Source organism: Budorcas taxicolor, chromosome 8, assembly GCF_023091745.1.
Source record: "Budorcas taxicolor isolate Tak-1 chromosome 8, Takin1.1, whole genome shotgun sequence".
NCBI lineage: Eukaryota > Metazoa > Chordata > Mammalia > Artiodactyla > Bovidae > Budorcas > Budorcas taxicolor.
In genome coordinates this window covers 20,121,527-20,142,454 of record NC_068917.1, presented here as the reverse complement: position 1 = coordinate 20,142,454, position 20,928 = coordinate 20,121,527, and the positions used below count along the sequence as shown (strand labels likewise).

At 39.8% G+C, this 20,928-nt stretch overlaps 1 protein-coding gene across 1 annotated transcript; it reads right to left on the bottom strand.

The window, feature by feature from the left end:
* Positions 1–5,230: 5,230 nt before the first annotated feature.
* On the bottom strand, positions 5,231–20,928 carry EQTN (equatorin). The gene is made up of 7 exons (XM_052645382.1): positions 20,697–20,928; positions 17,205–17,291; positions 11,739–11,798; positions 10,353–10,403; positions 8,844–8,903; positions 5,971–6,124; positions 5,231–5,504 (listed from the first exon to the last, which is right to left on the bottom strand). Exons 1-7 carry the CDS (start codon positions 20,926–20,928, stop codon positions 5,231–5,233), a joined length of 918 nt encoding a protein of 305 aa, XP_052501342.1.

Below are 20,928 nucleotides of genomic sequence, written 5' to 3'. Positions count from 1 at the left end.
GGACTTGTGGCAATTTTTACCCACAGATTTTTTCCAGAAGGGCTGACTGTCGGTCTCACCCTGCCTTCCTTTAGATGCTCCAAGCAGTGCTACAGAGGAATTGAGCAAGGGATCATATTCAAGGTCAGTTGCTGGACATGTGTGGTCCATCAGGTACTTTGTAGGCTGACTCTCTTTGTTTTTGGATGGTTCATTCCACTTTTCTTGTGGGAGCAGGCTGTTTTCAGGAAAACCTTGTTTCACATTTGTGTCACTCAAGGAAGCCATGGGGCTTTGCGATAGCTCTTCAAGTGCTAAAGTAAACCTAGGGAGCATCTTCTGCTTTTCTTCAACTTCAGTCTTGACTGACTTGATTTCTTTGTTGATTCTTTCCAATTGTTCCATAGTCATGCCTAGAGTTGTTAATGGGAGATAAGTTTATCTTTAAACATCACTCAAGAGGAAGTGCAGACCCCAAAATATCCTGGACAAAAAGCTTCCTATCACAAGGACAGTAACTTTCCCAAACCCAGCCTTAAACATAGGGAACTGCTGATGAACAGGTCAGTTCTTGGAATGAGAAGGACAATGAATATCTAAGTCTTTCAAATGTCTAGCTCATTCCTATGACTGATTAAAATATTCACATCTTATTACCAGCATAGCTACATATGTGTGACAGGTCATGCCTATACATATTAAACTGTGTCAAATGTGACACGGTTTGGATATATACTATTCACCTTATTATTTACTAGGCAGTGACAATTTGGCAACAGTTCAAAGAGCTGAATGCTGCTTATACGGATCTGTACATAGTCTCTCACCAATATATCTCCACTGTCATAAAAGAAAGTTTCTTTAAAGCATGAGTCTTCTTTTAATTCAGTGGTTCTCAACATTCTCACAAAGGTCCTAAGGTCCCTTCTGTTCTACAGAATGCCTCAAACAAACACACCGTTCCACAACCAACCATTAAAAAAAAAAAATTAACAAGTAAAACTCGAAAGCAGCTGGATCCATACTCCTGAGGAAACCCAGAACAGTGCCAAGAGATAAGGCTGCCAGCCATGGCCCTTCACAATACCTGGCAGGTCCTTCCTGACTTTTTAAATAAGGAAATTACCATCTCTTCCCTCTTTCCAAGATACACTTTCCAATGTCAATTACAGCATAATTTACACACTTCTCCCCTCTCGAAAACAAGAGATTTCAGATATGAGATATCGTCCAAATTATACTTTTCAAACTTCTTAATTTATTTTAGATAACTTACACCTTTTGATAACACACACGTGCTTCCTCTTTACACAATCAGCTTTCCTTTGGCTCACTAGCCCTTCACTTTACCGTTCATTCTCTATTAAGAAATTAACTCTATTGAAAGCCAAAGCCAAGTGTGTGACAAGGTGTGGGGCATTTTGATGGAGAAGGAAAAAGGCGAAGAGCAGGCATATGCATGAGAATTAACCTACGAATCAAATGTAACTGGTTCTAATTTTTCTTGAAAGAAACTTGGAAGGGGAAGTAAACTCTGGGTAACCAGCCAGAACTGCATTTTGGCATAAGCTGGGTTTTATTTGGTTGCCATGATTCAGGAAAGGATGTTTAAGCAGTGCGTTGGGGTGCTATGGGGACTGGGTGGGAGGGGGGAGAGAATATTATTTCCCTCCATGTCAGACGTTTAAAATGATCTTGCTCCACCAGAAGCTAGACTTGGAGGGCAAATTTTGAAGTCAGAGGCGGACTTACAACCTTTGCTGAAGGTAGAGGCGACTGGAAGAGTTTCTTCTGATTTGTAACTACGCCGTGCCACAAGCCGGGTTCCACCCCACCCACCACCTTTTACCAGAACTCAGGAAACTCCTTAAGTCCACCGTGGGTACGGGTGGCAGAGAGCGAGGATAAAACCTTGCAACCAGCAAACCAGGATCCCGCGTACGAGGAGCAGGAAGCTAACTACACATCTGCCCACCCGCCCCTCGCCCCGCCTCCCTGCCACGTGGCCTTGGCCCCGCCCCGTAGCCGCAGCAGTGGGCGGGGCCACCCTCGTGGGGGCTGGGCGCTCAAGGTGAGCGCTCAGTTAGGCGGGCAGAGTTTCTCTCCCGGCGGCCAGCCCAGTCTACCATCTTCCCAGATGTCCCTGGATGTCCCCTGCTCCCGGTTTCAGGAACTGTAGGGCTACCCAAAAGGCTCTCAGGAAGACACCCTCAAACAGGATCTCCATGGCACCGTCTGTACTCGGTATATCTGGATCTCCAACATACTTTAGGTGGGAGGGACAAGTAAGAGGGATTGAGGGCTAGTTCTTAATTCTCCTGATCCTAGAGTGCGATGCTGGGAAATTTTACTCATGGAGATTCTAACTACTTGGTTCCTCATCCTAAGGCAAAGTCCTTGTTTCCCAGAACAGCCGCTCTCTAGAAATTGCCCTTAAGTAGCTACATGGTGGTAAACTGCCCTCTTGGGCGGCTGGGGAAGAGGCAGATTAAGAGCATCAGAGAAGGGAAACGCAAGGGTGTTTCAGAATAGGGGGAGAAACAAGTTTAAAAGGAACTGGTATTACTATGTCCTTTAAGAGGAAACAAACAGATCAGAGGTCTAGACAACCTGTTTAGGAATTCCAGGTTTAATAGTGGCTTGGAGGGTCAGCAGGGGGCAAATGAGAAGACACGCCCCCTCCCAACACACATACACATCAGTCTGGGCTATGTGACCCTCTCCTGACATCTAGACTAGGGGAGAGGGGAGAAGAAAGTGACACCAGTAAGGACTATTAGGCATTCTTCAGGCCCACTGCCCCAGTACCTTGACTGCATTTAAAAATGATACCTACAAAGGTATCCACATGTCAACAGAGGATGAGAAACCAATTTTGGCGTGGGAGGAGGGGGCATTTTAGCCATGAAAAGTGAAATTCACTCAGTCGTGTTAGACTCTTTGCAACCCCATGAACTGTAACACACCAGACTCCTGTATCCATGGAATTTCCCAGGTAAGAATACTGGAGTGGGTTGCCATTCCCTTCTCCCAGGGATCTTCCCCGACCCAGGGATGGAATCCAGGTCTCCTGGATCACAGGCGACCTGCGATTCTTTACCATAGTAAATTTAACCATTCTATTTTAGCCATAGTGATGTGCCTGAAAAATCCCATGGACAGAGGAGCCTGGTAGGCTGCAGTCCATGGGGTCTCTAAGGGTCGGACACAACTGAGCGACTTCACTTTCACGCGTTGGAGAAGGAAACGGCACCCCACTCCAGTGCTCTTGCCTGGAGAATCCCAGGGACGCGGGAGCCTGGTGGGCTGCCGTCTATGGGGTCACACAGAGTCGGACACGACTGAAGTGACTTAGCAGCAGCAGCAGCAATGCTATATTGATTCACTTTCTCAAGCTGCAGTACTTTAGTACTGAAGACAAAAGTAACCCTTACACCTATTTCCAATCAAGAAACCTCCCGGGTTCTTCCCAGGATTGGTGGAGGGAGAAGGTGGGAACGGTTGGTAGCCAACCCTTCCCCAAACCCACCTGACCTTCTTCCCATGAGCCCTTTCTCACCCATGACTTCACCGTGTCTCCTCTGCAGCCCGAGCACCTCCAAGCTGCTGCAACCACCTGCCTCACTCAATTCCCACCGCATTTCCTGGTGCCTGAACTGGCAGTACAAACGCTGGCACCGACCCCTGGGACTGTAAAAAGGGCACGGAAAACGGCGAAAGTAACCCACGGAGCGTAGCATGGACTACTGCTCGAGGTCCACCTCACCTGGCTCCGTAAACCCGCCTGCACTGTTGCGGCGACAGTACTGGGAAAAGGGGAACCCCCCAGCCTACTACTACTTCTCCCGCCCGAGTACAGCCTTATATGGTCTGCGGCTACTCGGAGGCGGCGCTTCGTAGCTTTTCCAGCCAATGGGCAGGCTGGAGCTGATGTCAGGGGAGAAAATGGGGAGAGAAGGATGATTCTGAGGTCTGGATGGTAGGGTAGCGGCAGGTGAGTGTAGTGTGTGTGTGCGTCTATCTTCTACAGGGAAGGAGGTTCATAGAGACCTAACCTACATTAGGGAAAACAATCTCCCAAGAGCTGAAAGAACATTTCGGTTAAGGAATCTCCTGCCTTGTGGATCCCTACCTTGCTTCTAAACACCCTTTGACTTTTGTTACAAGTTTGACTGTTAACCTTCATAGATCAGGGAGAGAACCTCAGTGTCAAAGCGCATCTAAACTTTGCCTCTCTCTTAGGCGAAGTATCCAATTTACCCAAGTTCTCATTTCTTGGTCTGTCAAATGAACTTGTCTTGCATAGGGTGGTAGAATTCTGTGTGATATAATATGTCAAAGTGCATAGAGTAGGTGAGAATTTAGGAGGACAATGACACCGCCCCAGTTCCTTCCCTCCCCATCATCCACACATATCCACAAAGGATCTGATTACATGTCTCTAAAATCCTTCCAGTTGAAACACTCCTAAAAGGGAAACAGTATGCCGATTCCATTGGTCTTCTCTGTAAACTGAAATACTCCTAGGATAGTTTCATAAGTCACTGATTACATAAATTAGTCTTTGAAATGCTTCCCCCAACCCCAATACCACATACCAAGCATGGGTGCTTGGTGGGGAGAGAGAAGGAAGGGGCCTCTAGCCCTAAAATATTCAAGACCCATAAATCCCCCTCTAGAAAATTAGATGCTGGAATCCCTCCTTCCTTTCTCTTCTGGAAAACAATGATATCTCAAATGGTTATGGATACTTTAAAAATGGAAAAAATATTTTTCCCTAAATCTTACTGCACCCTGATGACTTTGAAACAATTGAAGAATGCCAGGAGTCTCTAATACTAGTTTTGTCTCTTGATACGGCACACCTGTTTCGCCAGTAAACAGCAATGGGTGTTTTTTTTTTTTTTTTGCTTTGGGGGTGGAGAGGGGCATAGTAGTGGTTGCCCCGAAATTCCCTAAAATGCCCACAGGTAAGGTGAAAAAATGAAATACTCGTATTTTAAAAAGAGTCAGCCTAGAATGAATATTTTGCATAAGTCACTTTACAGGATCATTTTTTACTTGATGAACTTTTTCACACCTTATTTCCTTATATTTTTGGGAATATAGTTTTAAATAGTTTTTATAGCTGAGAGAATTTTATTTAATATGCCCTCCTTTAAAGACACCAGAAAATTTGGTCTCACCAGAGTTTCCAAATTACAAATGAACATCACAAAGGTATTTTTTATGACAAAAATATTACAGTTGTCTAATCATCTGTGGGTTCTTCGCTGGGCTCCTCACTCTGAATTATGTCTGACTCCTCATTCTCCTCTGAGGCTGTGGAAGTCATGTCTGTCATCCTAGATTTTGACCTTGTGTCTGATTTCTTTAATTCTGAAGAAGTGGTGCCCCAAAATGTGCTGCTCTCCGCACTCTTGGAAAATGATGTGTCTGATACGCCTTCTGATGGATGAAAGTAAGACAGGGTGGCCAGCTCTGGGTTGACGGAGTATTCACCAGTCTGACATGCTTGTTTATATCTGAAAACAGAAACACACATCAAGAACTGTTTTTGGGTGCGTTTGCAGCTTGACTTAGAAAAGCATCTTAAAATAATATATGAATTCCGTCCAATATATTGTCTATTTATTATTACACTAGATAAAAGAATGAAAAATGTTAGACCCTACACAGATGTGCTATTTAGAACAGAGTTCATAAGCCCTTTTGTCTCAAGGCTATGGAAAAAGTATGCATTAGCTTCTTGTCACCTTCCCAATTGACTAGGGTTGTTTCTCTCTCTAGATGATTATTTAAAATGAGGACAAGTTCAAGTGGGATACTCCCTGAGAGACAGCTCCATGGTCCTCTCCAAATAGAGGCAAGGGAGCCAAACTGAATACCTTATAAACTTGGGAGTCGTGTTTGCCCAGCCCTCTACGGAGGAAAGGAGAGGGGGAGTGTCCTCTCCCGTGTTTTAAAGGCTCCGGAGGTCTGCAGACTTACTTCATCATCTTCATTTTGTACAGCATGGCACTACAGATTGCCAGCAGGACGACAAAAAGGAAGAGGGTCATCAGTGAGATGCCCAGCATTAATTTTAACTTGGCTTCCTGTATTCTTGCCGTGTTGTCTTCCCATGTAGCGTTCACATCAGAGTCTGAGAGGAAAGAAAGAAAATGCAGTGGGAAAGAGTAACTGTGTTCAGCAAATTTTTCTGGCGGAATAAGGATCACAGTGCAACTGGAGAGAAGCCTTTGCCACCCAGAGTCTTCACTGCACTCTCCCCTCTACCTTCATGCATTGCCAAGGAGAAGGCTATAGGCCACTTCCTATGGACAAAGAATTTCAACTTTTTTTTTTAACCTTTCCTCTTCACAGCAATCTTGGAGGAGCTGACCCTCACTCCATTTTCCAGGATCACAGAAGTTTATGGATTTGCCCTCTGCACATAGCTAGTAAGTGGCAAAATCTGGTATCAAATCCAGGTGACCAGATGTTAAAACATGTATCAGCCTTCCTCCTTGTATAATTAAAAACCAATCCAAGACTCGGAAGAGATTACTGTTAAAAACGTGATGAAAGTACGCACATGGGATTAGTCCTTCAGGAGAGAAATATGCATTTCTCCTGTTGGCAGGAGTTGATTTTTCTTTTAAGTTAAAAGGATGATGTACTACAGTGCTTCCTCCACAAGGCTTAAGAACTGAATTTGTCTTTTTATTACTGTGATCAAATCTAATGTATTTGATATTAAAGAAATGGAAACTTAGCTAACTTTCTAAAATATATGATTAAAATCATGTCTGGATCCAGAAAAGTCAAAAGTCTTTTTACTGAAGAATAAATATATATATTTACTGCCAAATTTTATATCTTCCTAAATATATGACTTAATAGGCATGTAATGGTGACTTTAAATGATCATGTTGCTATTTGTCCCTTCTCCTCCAACATCTTTTCACCCAAAAGTTCCAATGATTTTTCATGTTTTTCTTCAGGTAATGATGTGTTGGTGATAAGCAATGACAAATTCCCATGTGTGTACTCTCTTATATTAAAAAAATTAAAATTGTCCATGTGCAATCCTAGGCCAAGGGGAGAGAAATGTATACAGTTGTGAATGACTGATATCTTGACTTTGAGGCAGATTATTTTGGAAATAAATTATATTAAAATGGGCTGTGCTCCTGAATTAAAAGGGCTTTTGTAAAGAGGTGTGCTTATAGTACATTTGTTTATCAAGGTGATGGTCAAAACTAAAGAAGGGTTTGAAATTCCTAACCATTGGAAATTATAGAAAAGCTAATTACAAGTTGGGACAGGTTCCCCCCCAACCCAAGCCACAGTTTCCTCATCTGTAAAATGGAGATAATACCAGCTTTCATGGAATTGCTGTGAGGATTGACACAATAACATATGTAAAGTGTGGTAGGTGCTCAACACACAATAGGAAATCGATCATGCTGACTTTCATTACTCGAAAAGACAAAATATTTCTAGAACATTGTCATTACTGGTTATCACTTTTCTAAATAAAGAAGACTGACACCATTTTCTTGACTCACTGAAAGGCAAGTGGCATTAAGTGTCAAATAACTCAGCACAGAATTAAGGTGGTAGGCCCTACATATATTACCAGATGCTATTTCTTTTTCAATGTATTTACATAGGACAGAGGTTTGGGGAAAATTAATATGATGCCTTGTTATGAAAATTTCCATCAAAGTCAGGAGTTCTTTTATTCATATAAATAAAATCAACCCATTAATGAAAACTACATCCAGCAGCAGGAATTCTCTCGTTTGTTGGTGGTGGGAATGCAAAATGGTACAGCCACTTTGGAAGGCAGTTAGGCAGTTTCTTACAAATCTGAACATAGTCTTAGCCCATGATTCAGCAGTCACAATCCTTGGTATTTACGTGAATGAGCTGAAAACTTATGACCACACAAAAACCTACACATGAATGTTTATAGCAGCTTTATTCATTATTGCCAAAACTTAGAAACAGTCAAGATGTCCTGCAATAGGTGAGTGGATAAACATACCAGTACATCCATATACTGGAATATTATTCAGCGATGAAAAGTAGTAAACTATCAAGTCATAAAAAGACACAGAAGGAACCTAAATGCAGAGTACTAAGCCAAAGAAGCCACTCTGAAAAGAACACATGTATGTTTCCAACTATTTGACCTTCTGGAAAAGGCAAAACCATAGAGACAACAGAAAGATCAGGGTTGGAGAAGGGAAAGATGGCTAAGTAGATCACAGAAAATTTTTAGGGCAATGAAGCTACTCTGTCTGTATGGTTGTAATGGTGGACACAAGATATTTGTGAAAACCTGTAGAATTGTACAACTCAAAGAATGAACTCTAATGTAAACTGTGAAGCTTAGTTAATAACAATGTATCAATATTGGCTCATCAGTTATAAAAAAAAAATGCACCACACCAATGGAAGATGTTAATAACAAGGAAAACTAAGTGGGTGGAATATATGAGAACATCTTTACTTTCTACTCAATTTTTCTGTAGCCTAGAACTGCTCGAAAAAAGTCTGTCAATTAAAAAAAAAAATGCATCCCATGTTTTGTTCATTTTGCCTACAACTCCATTGAGTTTACTGTTTCTATTTACTTCCAGGAATAGAAGTTACACAACAGGAAGATGGAAATATCTGCAATATGGTCATGGAGAACACTGTTTAGAAACCATACCTTTCCTAAAACTGTAAATGACCTCAATATAATGTCAGTCACCATACTACTCTCTTACATATACCACACCTTACTGAGGAAAACAGTATCACCATGTAGACACTAAAATGTGTGCGAGCATTTATGTATCCATTTAATTGAAGTTTGTTGCTCTTACTTGGAATTGGGTGAAAAAATTGATCTCGTTGGTTGTCCTCACTGGTGGTTGCATTTATAGCTGTTAAAACAATAAATTGGTGTTATGGTAAACAAAATTCACTTACTAAAATTATTGTGTGTGTAGATGTGTGTGGATAGTATATACAGTTCATTCTCATTTTTCATGGTAGTCGTGGTAGTTAAGTCACGTAAGCACTGAATTACATGGATACTGAACCATCATCATTCCTAAGGGAAATACAGGGTTAGGTTCTTATGAGCCTCTGGTCATATAAGCTTGTTTTTGACCCAGTAGGCTTGTTTTATGTATGTTTCTGTTTAGAGACACTTTATTTAGTATAGACGGCTGATTGATTATACTTCCCTGGTGGCTCAGGAGGTAAAGAATCCACCTGCAATGAGGGAGACCCAGATTTCATCCCTGGGTTGGGAAGATCTTCTGGAGAAGGGAATGGAAACCCACTCCAGTATTCTTGCCTGGGAAATCCCATGGACAGAAGAGCCTGGTGGGCTACAGTCTGACTCATTAACATTGAGCTCACAATCAATAGCATTATAACTCACACCTGTATGAAGCTTATATAATACACACATTTTTCTTCCTGAGGTACATAACAGCCTTCTCCTGTTTAGGAACCAAACAGCATTGTAATACTATTCTTGGAGGGCATTTAAAATAGCAAAATTGCCAGCAGAAAGCACAAAAATGCAAAACACCTTACACTAAACAGACCACAAAAAAGATATTTTGTTTACAGCATGAGAGCTGAAAAAAGAAGGCCTTTGTTATACTTCAGCTGGGAACAAGAGCTTCACACAATTAAATATTTTTTGCTACTCTGTGTGTGTCCATCAATGACTGTGAAAGTTCTGCAAGTATTGATGTGGAGAGTTCCAAAGAAATTGTAAATGTAGGTAAATTCACAAATACAGAATCTGCAAATGAGGATCCATCAAATATGGCATATAATTCACATTATGCATGCATGTATGTGTGTGATACATGAATTATATTTATGCATGTGTGCACTTATTGATAATATACATGTTATATGTATACATGCATATACACAAATGCTATGTGTGTGATTTATAAATGAATGCATGTACAATTATGATTCACACATTACTTTTGTGCATGCAAATATTTTGATATATACTTTGCATTCACTCATGCATCCCCATGCATACACATACTGCCCCAAATACAAAGAGGGATACTATTGAGCAAGAGCCTTATTTAACATTTTCAATCATAAATAAATTAAATGGCTAGATTGTAACATTTGTAGGAGAGCAAAACTTTTGGTGAGAGTATCAGAAAATGTGTGACACTCGATCAACTTTCTGGGTCTGTGTTGCATTTGCTATTACACGTGATGATGGCGGCAAAATGCTGACATGTTAATTCTTAGGATTAGAAAAATTTACACTGATCTCAGCTTTCTTACAGAAGACTTTAGAAAACCAAAACATTTTCCCAGCTACCTAACTACTATGAGTTTACCTTTAGCTAACATTGTCCAAAATGCAGGCTCATTTGGACTCTGGGTTCCTTCTGTTTAAAAAACAAAATAGAACAGGATAACAAAATAAGGTAATTTGACTTTAGTAAAGTTCTGATAGGATGTTCATTTTTTATGTTAGTCTAGTCATGTAGCAGTTACACCTTGAGTTCCTGCCATGTGCCAGACCCTGTGGGTGGCATTTAAAGTTACAGAAATGAACAAGATACAGGTCTTATGTTTAAGGAACACACTCTTACTTTGAGAGGCAGACAGACAAGAATCACTGTTCATCACATTGCAGGAGAATGAGGGCTTTCATAGCAACGCACAGGTGGTATGCACGGAAGGATCTAATTCACTTTCAAAAGCCGGAAACACTTCGCGAGGGAGGCCATGCTGTCATAAAGGCTCAGAGGACTAGGAATTGTTTGCCAGATAAACTATGTGAGAGAGAGGTCCTTCCACGGTGAGCAAACGCAGGTGTTATGAGCAGGTTCAGGTAGTCTGGTGTGGAGAATATGGGTGGGGAATGCGACCAGAAATGAGACTGGCAAGTTCTTCAATGGTCAGATCACTTCAGACTCGAATGCCTGGTTAAGAATTTAGAATATGACCCCAAACCTAGCAGTAAGTTACTGGTGGTATTTAAGAAGGGGAATACCAGGATGATAAGATTTCTATTTTAAAATATTACTCTAATATGGTTATTCAAGAAAGTGAATAACCATATTAAAGGAGTCATGAGAAATATACTTGGATTGTATGAACTGGAGAATATAGGGTTTCATGTAATGACAGTTCACTGTCTTCAATTAGACCACTCCTCTTTCAAGACCTTAGAGAAAAGCCATCCTGAGTTGTTATGATTTCACAAGTATGTGATAAGAAACAGTACTGTCAGAAAAGTAAAATGATAATTTTGATTTTGTAAACTCTAGCTCTGAACTCTCCACTAATATTCTTAGGAAATGCTAAAAATCAACTCTAAGCAGAGTTAAGTTTATTTATCAAGTATGTGATTGTTAAAATTATTACTATAATTTAAAAAAAATTATATTAAAATGTATTAAATATATTTATATAAATGTATATTTATACACACATGATATTTTATATAAATATATATTTAATATAAATATAACATACATTTTACTACAATCAGGTTGTATTTTGAAAAGAGTTCATTTCCTATCCTAGATTTTTACCATTTAAAAGATTTTAGAGTGATTTTAAATTGTAGTAGTATGAATTCTTTAAGTATGTTATCAATTTATGAAATAGAGTAATGAAAGTTAAATTTTTAAGTCATATAATGACATGCTCCAGGTCTGACTACAATGTTGTAAGTTTAATACTGTGAGTAGTTTCTCCAAAAGGTTCTTTACTTTCTTCATGGCTGACTACTTCAGGAGGTGCCGTCGTAGTTGTTTCATTGAAGAGTTTATCTAGGAAAAGGGATAATGGATTATCGGTATATAAAAATATTGACTCAACATTTGTATTTAGGTATTTTTTAAGCTAAAAAATAGAACAAAGGAAAGGAGAGAGAAAAACAACAATAACAACAACAACAAAACCAAGGAGAACGCTGCTGACATTTTCCTGAGATACCGTAAAGGAGGGGAAAGAAGAAGCCATTGAAGAATGATGTCTGTACAATAAGAGGTTGCCTGAGGTGGGATTGATATGCCTATAATTTGTAAGAGAGGAGAAACTGGGAGTGTGGGGCTACACGCTTCCTTTGGCACTGAGGACGCTCTACTGGGTGTGGTACACTGGCTTCACGTGGTTTTCCAGGCTTTGAAGTAATATTATCAACCTAGGACAACTTGGTTGCTGGTTCAGTGTGATGACATGAAAGAGGGAGGTAGCAACCGTGTGCTGGTAAGCTGGAAACATATGGTGTTAACCATGCAAATCAGTTTGGGCGATTAAAATTTGGGGTTACAGCTCAAGGATTTGCAGGCCTGATTTAGGCTATATCTCAGTCTATAACGTGTCCATCTGGAGGTATGTAAGAGTCAATTTGGGAGAAGTTGTGACTAGAGGGCTTCCCTGGTAGCTCAGCTGGTAAAGAATCTGCCTGCAATGCAGGAGACTCCGGTTCAATTCCTGGGTCAGGAAGATGCCCTGGAGAAGGGAAAGGCTACCCACTCCAGTATTCTGGCCTGGAGAATTCCATGGACTGTATAGTCCATGGGGTCACAAAGAGTCAGACATGACTGAGTGACTTTCACTTTTACTTTTCACTTTGTGACTGGAGGACCATTTATTTTTCTCCCTATGAAGTTGGCAATTCCAGTTAACTTTGCTTCAGACAGGAATGGATGAACTGCCATATGAATTACAGGCAATCCCACTCTAGGAAGATTTCTACTGAGCCTACAGACAACATTATTATAGGTAACATGTTGGAAAGAAAGGATGGAAAAAAATAATCCATTACCACAGTTGACATGGACTCAGGCAGGGCTGGAATGACTGGGATGTAATCCTTAAATGCTGCTTTGCAACCCCCACTTGATTTGAGAGAAACATGTCTGGATTGCCTCACTACTGCCTGTCCTCATCATTTTAGGAACTAGAAGAATAATTAGTCAAAATTATTCTGGAGATTTCCATCTCCTTGGGGAGCTTGCTCCTCCAGAATGTCCCCACCACTCAACAAATCTCTGTTAGAGCCCCAGTGAAAATGGCAAAAATTTCTTATCCCAATCCAACTTTGACAATCCTCTGGGGACTTGAATTATGGGAAGATAAGATAGGGTTTTGAAAACTCTTCCATGGGTGCTGTGGTCATTAATAATCCATCTCCTGAAGGGAATTTTAGGTACCTGGCCTGTTGAAGAAACAGTTGAAGATGTTGTCTGCTGTATGCAAACAAAATAGCCATCAGAGATCTGTCTAAATTAACGTGTGCCCTCGATATGTCCCTATGTCATATTTATGTGTCAAGTTTTGGAATTGCTCAAAATGTTCCATTATTGTCAAGAAGTTTTATTAATTATTAGGCATTGCTGAGTCTGAATTTTCCTAATATTAAATATTGTCATAGTCAGAAACATTCTCTCTTGCCCTATTTACTTTCATCCTCTTTTCCTTGTCTTCTTGGGTTTCATACATATGAGCTGTTGACGCTTTAAGGTGAAGGATGTAGTATATATACTTTAGAGACTTGTAATGGCCTCCAAAGTGACATGCTGGCAACATTTCCTCATTTCCTCTATCAGTAGTTATAATTGGTAGAAAGATGCAAAAAGAAATAATATTTGAAGCTGAAAGCACAAAATAGAAAAGTAAAAACGTGGTTTAAGAAAAAAAAAATCTTCAATTTAGTTATTTTCTTTTTCTTTCCACTCAAACCAAAAATATGAGGCTAAGAAATGTAAAAATATTTTTGCCTTCTGAATTTACCAGTGCAATGGCTATGGTGGAGTCTCCTTATTTTATGAATTAAGACTCCCTGATGATATTAGCTCCACTGAGAAACCCAAGCAAGATGGTAGGTGTTGCATGAGGGCATCAGAGGGCAGACACACTGAAACCATAATCACAGAAAACTAGTCAATCTAATCACAGTAGGACCACAGCTTTGTCTAACTCAATGAAACTAAGCCATGCCTGCAGGGCAACCCAAGACTGGCAGGCATGGTGGAGAGGTCTGACAGAATGTGGTCCACTGGAGAAGGGAATGGCAAACCACTTCAGTATTCTTTCCTTGAGAACCCCATGAACAGTATGAAAAGGCAAAATGATAGGATACTGAAAGAGGAATTCCCCAGGTCAGTAGGTGCCCAATATGCTACTGGAGATCAGTGGAGAAATAACTCCAGAAAGAATGAAGGGACGGAGCCAAAGCAAAAACAATACCCAGTTGTGGATGTGACTGGTGATAGAAGCAAGGTCTCTGATGCTGTAAAGAGCAATATTGCATAGGAACCCGGAATGTCAGGTCCATGAATCAAGGCAAATTGGAAGTGGTCAAATGGGAGATGACAAGAGTGAACGTTGACATTCTAGGAATCAGCGAACTAAAATGGACTGGAATGGGTGAATTTAACTCAGATGACCATTACATCTACTACTGCGGGCAGGAACCCCTCAGAAGAAATGGAGTAGCCATCGTGGTCAACAGAAGAGTCCGAAATGCAGTACTTGGATGCAATCTCAAAAACAACAGAATGATCTCTGTTCATTTCCAAGGCAAGCCATTCAGTATCATAGTAATCCAAGTCTATGCCCCAACCAGGAACGCTGAAGAAGCTGAAGTTGAACAGTTCAATGAAGACCTACAAGACCTTTTGGAACTAACACCCCAAAAAGATGTCCTTTTCATTATAGAGGACTGGAATACAAAAGTAGGAAGTCAAGAAACACCTGGAGTAACAGGCAAATATGGCCTTGGAATACGGAATGGAGCAGGGCAAAGGCTAGTAGAGTTTTGCCAAGAGAACACACTGGTCATAGCAAACACCCTCTTCCAACAACACAAGAGAAGACTCTACACATGGACATCACCAGATGGTCAACATCGAAATCAGATTGATTATATTCTTTGCAGCCAAAGATGGAGAAGCTCTATACAGTCAGCAAAAACAAGACCAGGAGCTGACTGTGGCTCAGATCATGAACTCCTTATTGCCAAATTCAGACTTAAATAGAAGAAAGTAGGGAAAACCACTAGACCATTCAGATATGACCTAAATCAAATCCCTTATGATTATACAGTGGAAGTGAGAAATAGATTTAAGGGACTAGGTCTGATAGATAGAGTGCCTGATGAACTAAGGATGGAGGTTCATGACATTGTACAGGAGAGAGGGATCAAGACCATCCTCATGGAATAGAAATGCAAAAAAGCAAAATGGCTGTCTGAGGACTTACAAATAGCTGTGAAAAGAAGAGAAGTGAAAAGTAAAGGAGAAAAGGAAAGATATAAGTATCTGAATGCAGAGTTCCAAAGAATAGCAAGGAGAGATAAGAAAGCCTTCCTCAGCAATCAGTGCAAAGAAACAGAGGAGAAGAACAGAATGGGAAGGACTAGAGATCTCTTCAAAGAAAATTAGAGATACCAAGGGAACATTTCATGCAAAGATGGGCTTGATAAAGGACAGAAATGGTCTGGACCCAACAGAAGCAGAAGATATTAAAGAAGAGGTGGCAAGAACACACAGAACTGTACAAAAAAGATCTGCATGACCAAGATAATCACGATGGTGTGATCACTCAGCTAGAGCCAGACATCCTGGAATGTCAAGTCAAGTGGGCCTTAGAAAGCATCACTACGAACAAAGCTAGTGCAGGTGATGGCATTCCAGTTGAGCTATTTCAAATCCTGAAGGATGATGCTGTGAAAGTGCTGCACTCAATATGCTAGCAAATTTGGAAAACTCAGCAGTGGCCACAGGACTGGAAAAGGTCAATTTTCATTCCAATCCCAAACAAAGAAAGGCAATGCCAAAGAATGCTCAAACTACTGCACAATTGCACTCATCTCACATGCTAGTAAAGTAATGCTCAAAGTTCCCCAAGCCAGGCTTCAGCAATACGTGAAACCATGAACTTCCAGATGTTCAAGCTGGTTTTAGTAAAGGCAGAGGAACTAGAGATCAAATTGCCAACATCCGCTGGATCACAGAAAAAGCAAGAGAGTTCCAGAAAAACATTTATTTCTGCTTTATTGACTATGCCGAAGCCTTTGATTGTGTGGATCACAATAAACTGTGGAAAATGCTGAAAGAGATGGGAATGCCAGACCACCTGACCTGCCTCTTGAGAAACCTATATGCAGGTCAGAAAGCAACAGTTAGAACTGGACATGGAACAACAGACTGGTTCCAAATAGGAAAAGGAGTATATCAAGGCTATATATATATTGTCACCCTGCTTATTTAACTTACATGCAGAGTACATCTTGAGAAACGCTGGGCTGGAAGAAGCACAAGCTGGAATCAAGATTGCCGGGAGAAATATCAATAACCTCAGATATGCAGATGACACCACCCTTATGGCAGAAAGTGAAGAGAAACTCAAAAGCCTCTTGATGAAAGTGAAAGAGGAGAGTGAAAAAGTTGGCTTAAAGCTCAACATTCAGAAAACGAAGATCATGGCATCCGGTCCCATCACTTCATGGGAAATAGATGGGCAAACAGTGGAACCAGTGTCAGACTTTATTTTTTGGGGCTCCAAAATCACTGCAGATGGTGACTGCAGCCATGAAATTAAAAGATGCTTACTCCTTGGAAGAAAAGTTATGACCAACCTAGATAGCATATTGAAAAGCAGAGACATTACTTTGCCGACTAAGGTCCGTCTAGTCAAGGCTAAGGTTTTCCTGTGGTCACGTATGGATGTGAGAGTTGGACTGTGAAGAAGGCTAAGTGCCGAAGAATTGATGCTTTTGAACTGTGATGTTGGAAAAGACTCTTGAGAGTCCCTTGGACTGCAAGGAGATCCAACCAGTCCATTCTGAAGGAGATCAGCCCTGGGTGTTCTTTGGAGGGAATGATGCTAAAGCTGAAACTCCAGTACTCTGGCCACCTCATGCGAAGACTTGACTCATTGGAAAAGACTCTAATGCTGGGAAGGGATTGAGGGCAGAAGGAGAAGAGGACGACAGATGGCTGGGTGGCATCACCGACTCGATGGACGTGAGTCTGTGTGAACTCCAGGAGTTGGTGATGGACAGGGAGGCCTGGCATGCTGCAACTCATGGGGTCGCAAAGAGTTGGACACGACTGAGCGATTGAACTGAACTGAAGACCTTTTTCCTACCCAACAGTCTGCAGTGCTATTTTGAAATCTTGCTGTAAGTGTTTTTCCTATTTGCAGTGTTGCCTTTCAGTACTTACAGTTTCTCAGAGAAAAATTCAGATCAGTTGTTGCTCTCACGGATATTTCAGACTGTGTGCCATTTGGATTTTGTGTTGTGAAGACATCTGAAAAAGTAAGATTAAAACTTTTCAGCAGCTAGGTAAGTCACTTCTTGTTCCTTTTACTTTTTTTTCTCACCTGAATTTTTTCCTAAAACATACAGTAATTCTAAGAAAAGAATAATAAAGTATTTGAGACATTCTTCAGCTACAAAATAACAAGTGGGGCAAGGGTCAAAAATAAAATTCATGGGGGAAAAAACCAAACTAGTATCCTTATGCTAAATGATTCTTTCTGAAAAGAAACTATTAAGGAAATGACAAAAAACATATACAAGTGCACAATGGGTGTGAAGAAGGTTTGTAGATGTGTAATATCATTACTGTTTGTATTAACATTGTTAAATTTTAGCCAGGTAAGAAGCATTCACTTGCCCTTGAACCTTCTGCTAGACTGTAATAGTTCAGCTTAAATAGCACATATTTCAATAACAATCACAACCTCCAAAATGCATTCACATTTACATATGCACATAATGAATCCTGCTCTTACAGAGCTGTCAGTAAGGCTGGTTGTAATTTAAAACTAACGGATGTATCTATTCAGAGTCAAAGTGAAATGGATCAAGGTGCCATACTGAACATACATACACAGATCTCCTCTTTCCAAAATCTCATGAAATGACAGAAAAATTTACACATATGAATGTGTATGTGTGTTTAGTATATACATATATATCCATTTCCCCCAACACACAGACACACACACACACACACAGTCATTAATTTTGAAAAATCTCTGAGGTAGATCTATGGAGAAATAGAAGAAAATCATAGGTCAATATTTAATGCTATGAGTTATCAGAGTATAAAAACTAAAACATTGTGGATCTTTGCAGGGAAAGGCAGATCAAAGAAACAATGAAAAGGTATTAATAACAATTGACCCAATTTCAAATAGAATTTAGATTATATTAAATGTGAGTTTCATATCAGTAGGGAATTAGTGTTAGACAACTGGCAATCCTCCTCAAAAAATGTAAAGTTTTATGACTATTTTACACCATATACAAAAATAATTGAATTTAAGACCTAAGAGTTTTAATAAAAATATGAAGTTATTCAAAAAATTGGAAACTAATTTAACATCTTGGATTGGATAAGGCCTACCTAAACAAAATACAGTGTGAAGAAGTTGTAAAGAAACTGATTAATCAAGAATTGATCTTATAAAATTTTAAATTTTCTCTGTGATTAGAATATGTAAACAGGTTTAAAGGTGAGTGACAGCCTGGGAGAAAATACTTGTTACTTTTACCATAGAGAAAAGATCGAATATACTAAATATAAAAAAGAGCCCTTACAAATAAATAAAAATATAATCTAATAGAAAAAATGGGCCAAGGATATGAACAGGTAAATCACAAAAGTAGAAATAAAAATGCCCAATAAATATAAAGAAACATTCTCAGCTTCACAAGTAATCAGAGTACAAATTAAAACAGTAATGAAAATTCTCACTTATTCACAAAACATGATTAACATTATTCAGTATATGTGACATTGTGGAGCATTCTTGATAGATGTGTTTTAGAGCACAATTTGGTGTTACTTATCAATATTTTAAAGATTTATCCCTGATTCAGGAATTTCAGTACTTGGTATCTATCCAAAGAGAGATACACTCAAGTGTGCATGAGAACAATGCACAAGAGAAAAAAACTGCATATAATCTAATTCTTTAATAAGACAGTGGATTAATTATGGAAAATCATTTCATAGAGTACTATATATCCATTAAAAATAATGAGGTATACATGAAAAAAGCTCCAGAGTTCTTAAATGAGAAAAAGCATGTCATAATACAATTTTTTAGTATAGTCCCATTTATGTTATGAGTGTGTGTGTGTGTGTGTGTGTGTAAGAAAGATTTTTTAATCAAAGTAATCATCAGGCTTTTGGTTAATTTAATCTCTGGGAATTAAAAATAGAGAAACATCCTGAAAAGGAAACAACTGCATCAGTTTGCAGTCGATGCATAGTAGAGGTAGCCTGTGTTGGGCAGATTGGACACCACTCCTGACGCTGCTTCTTTGTCGCTATGAAACCTGGCAATTGACCTCTCTGAGCATCAGGGAGTTTTTTCACCTACAAAAGAGGATAGTGATTCATCAAAGAAAGAATAGAAATACAACTTATGTACTAATTATAGTTTTCAAAGTACTTGAATATGTGTATATATGTATATCTTCACTGCCTTTCTCTTTTTTCTTTGGCTAATATTAAAAATTCCAGTATAGTTAGATTTAATCAAGAGGTTTTTTATGAACTTTTCACAGTTTAGAATGGTGGACGTTATAAGGACATGGGAAGCTTGTATGAAGAAAGGTGAATAAATTGAAGTTTAGCAGATCTTCCAAACATCTCAAAGTCATCTTGTTATGGGTTGAATTTTGTTTGCCCCAAAAAGCTATGTTGAAGTCTTCACCTTCAGCGGTGCAGAATGTGACCTAATTTGAAAATTGAGTCGTTGACAATTTAACTAGTTAAGATGAAGTCACATGGGAGTAGGTGAGCTCCTAAACAAAAACAGTGTCCTTATTGAGAAGAGGGAAATTTGGACATGGAGACACAGGAAGAACTTGTGAAGACAGAGGCAGACTGGAGCTCTGCTGCCAAGGAGTTCCTGGAGTTCCTGGAGTTCCTGGGGCTGCAAGAAGCTGGGAGGTGCAAGGGAAGGTAGTCTTCTAGAGTCTGGGCCACGTCCGTGGCTTGTTAGGAACTGGGCTTCACTGCAGGACATGAGTGGCAGGTGAGCAAGGCTTCATCTGTATTTGCAGCTGCTCCCCATGGCTCACATTACTGCCTGAGCCCTGCCTCCTATCAGATCAGAGGAGGCATAATAAACGTAATGTGCTTGAACCTTTCAGAAACCATCCCTCCACCACACCATCCATGGAAACATTGTCTTCCATGAAACTGGTCCCTAGTGCCAAAATGTTTCGGGACCACTGCCTTAGAGGCTTTGAACAGAGGATGGTGTGACCAAAACCTTGATTCTGAATCTCTGGCTTCTGTGAGAACTGTGAGAGAATAGATTTCTTTTGCTTTGAGTCCCCTAGTTTGTGGTACTTTATTTCAAGAAGCTCTAGGAAACTGACACACATCTCCAAATAAATTTTTCTTATCTCACCACAGAATTAGTTCAATTGTTACTAATGTGAATAAATAACCACACTGCTAGGATAAATCCTATATTAATTATAGACAGTTACCAAATCTTATTAAACTTCATAATATCTCATGGAAAAAGTTGAAGAAAATAAGAATTCCATTACATATACCAAGACATCTACAAGGTAAATTAAAATTAAATAGGAAATAAAATGATTATAGAAATTTTAGAGCTTATAAATCAAATCAGTCTAATCCTCTTTTGCATGTGTATTGCCATTAACTTGGAAAACTTACACTGTTTTACATCTTTATAATAATCGCCAGTTTTCTCAGGAGTATGCTCCTTATTTTCTTCTTCCATTGTATGGGGATGTTCAGCCATGGGATGTTCAGTCATGGGATGTTCAGCCATGGGATGTTCAGCCATGGGATGTTCAGCCATGGGCTGTTCAGTCATGGGATGTTCAGCCATGGGATGTTCAGCCACGGGATGTTCAGGCACTGGCTGCTCAGGTATGGGCGTCAT

Coding starts and splice junctions, on each gene's coding strand:
- EQTN (XM_052645382.1), bottom strand. CDS start 20,928: ATGACGCCCATACCTGAGCAGCCAGTGCCTGAACATCCCGTGGCTGAA. Junction 6,125..8,843: donor ATTTTTTCACCCAATTCCAA/GTAAGAGCAACA, acceptor CTTTCCTCTCAG/ACTCTGATGTGAACGCTACA. Junction 5,505..5,970: donor TACAAAATGAAGATGATGAA/GTAAGTCTGCAG, acceptor TTCTGTTTTCAG/ATATAAACAAGCATGTCAGA.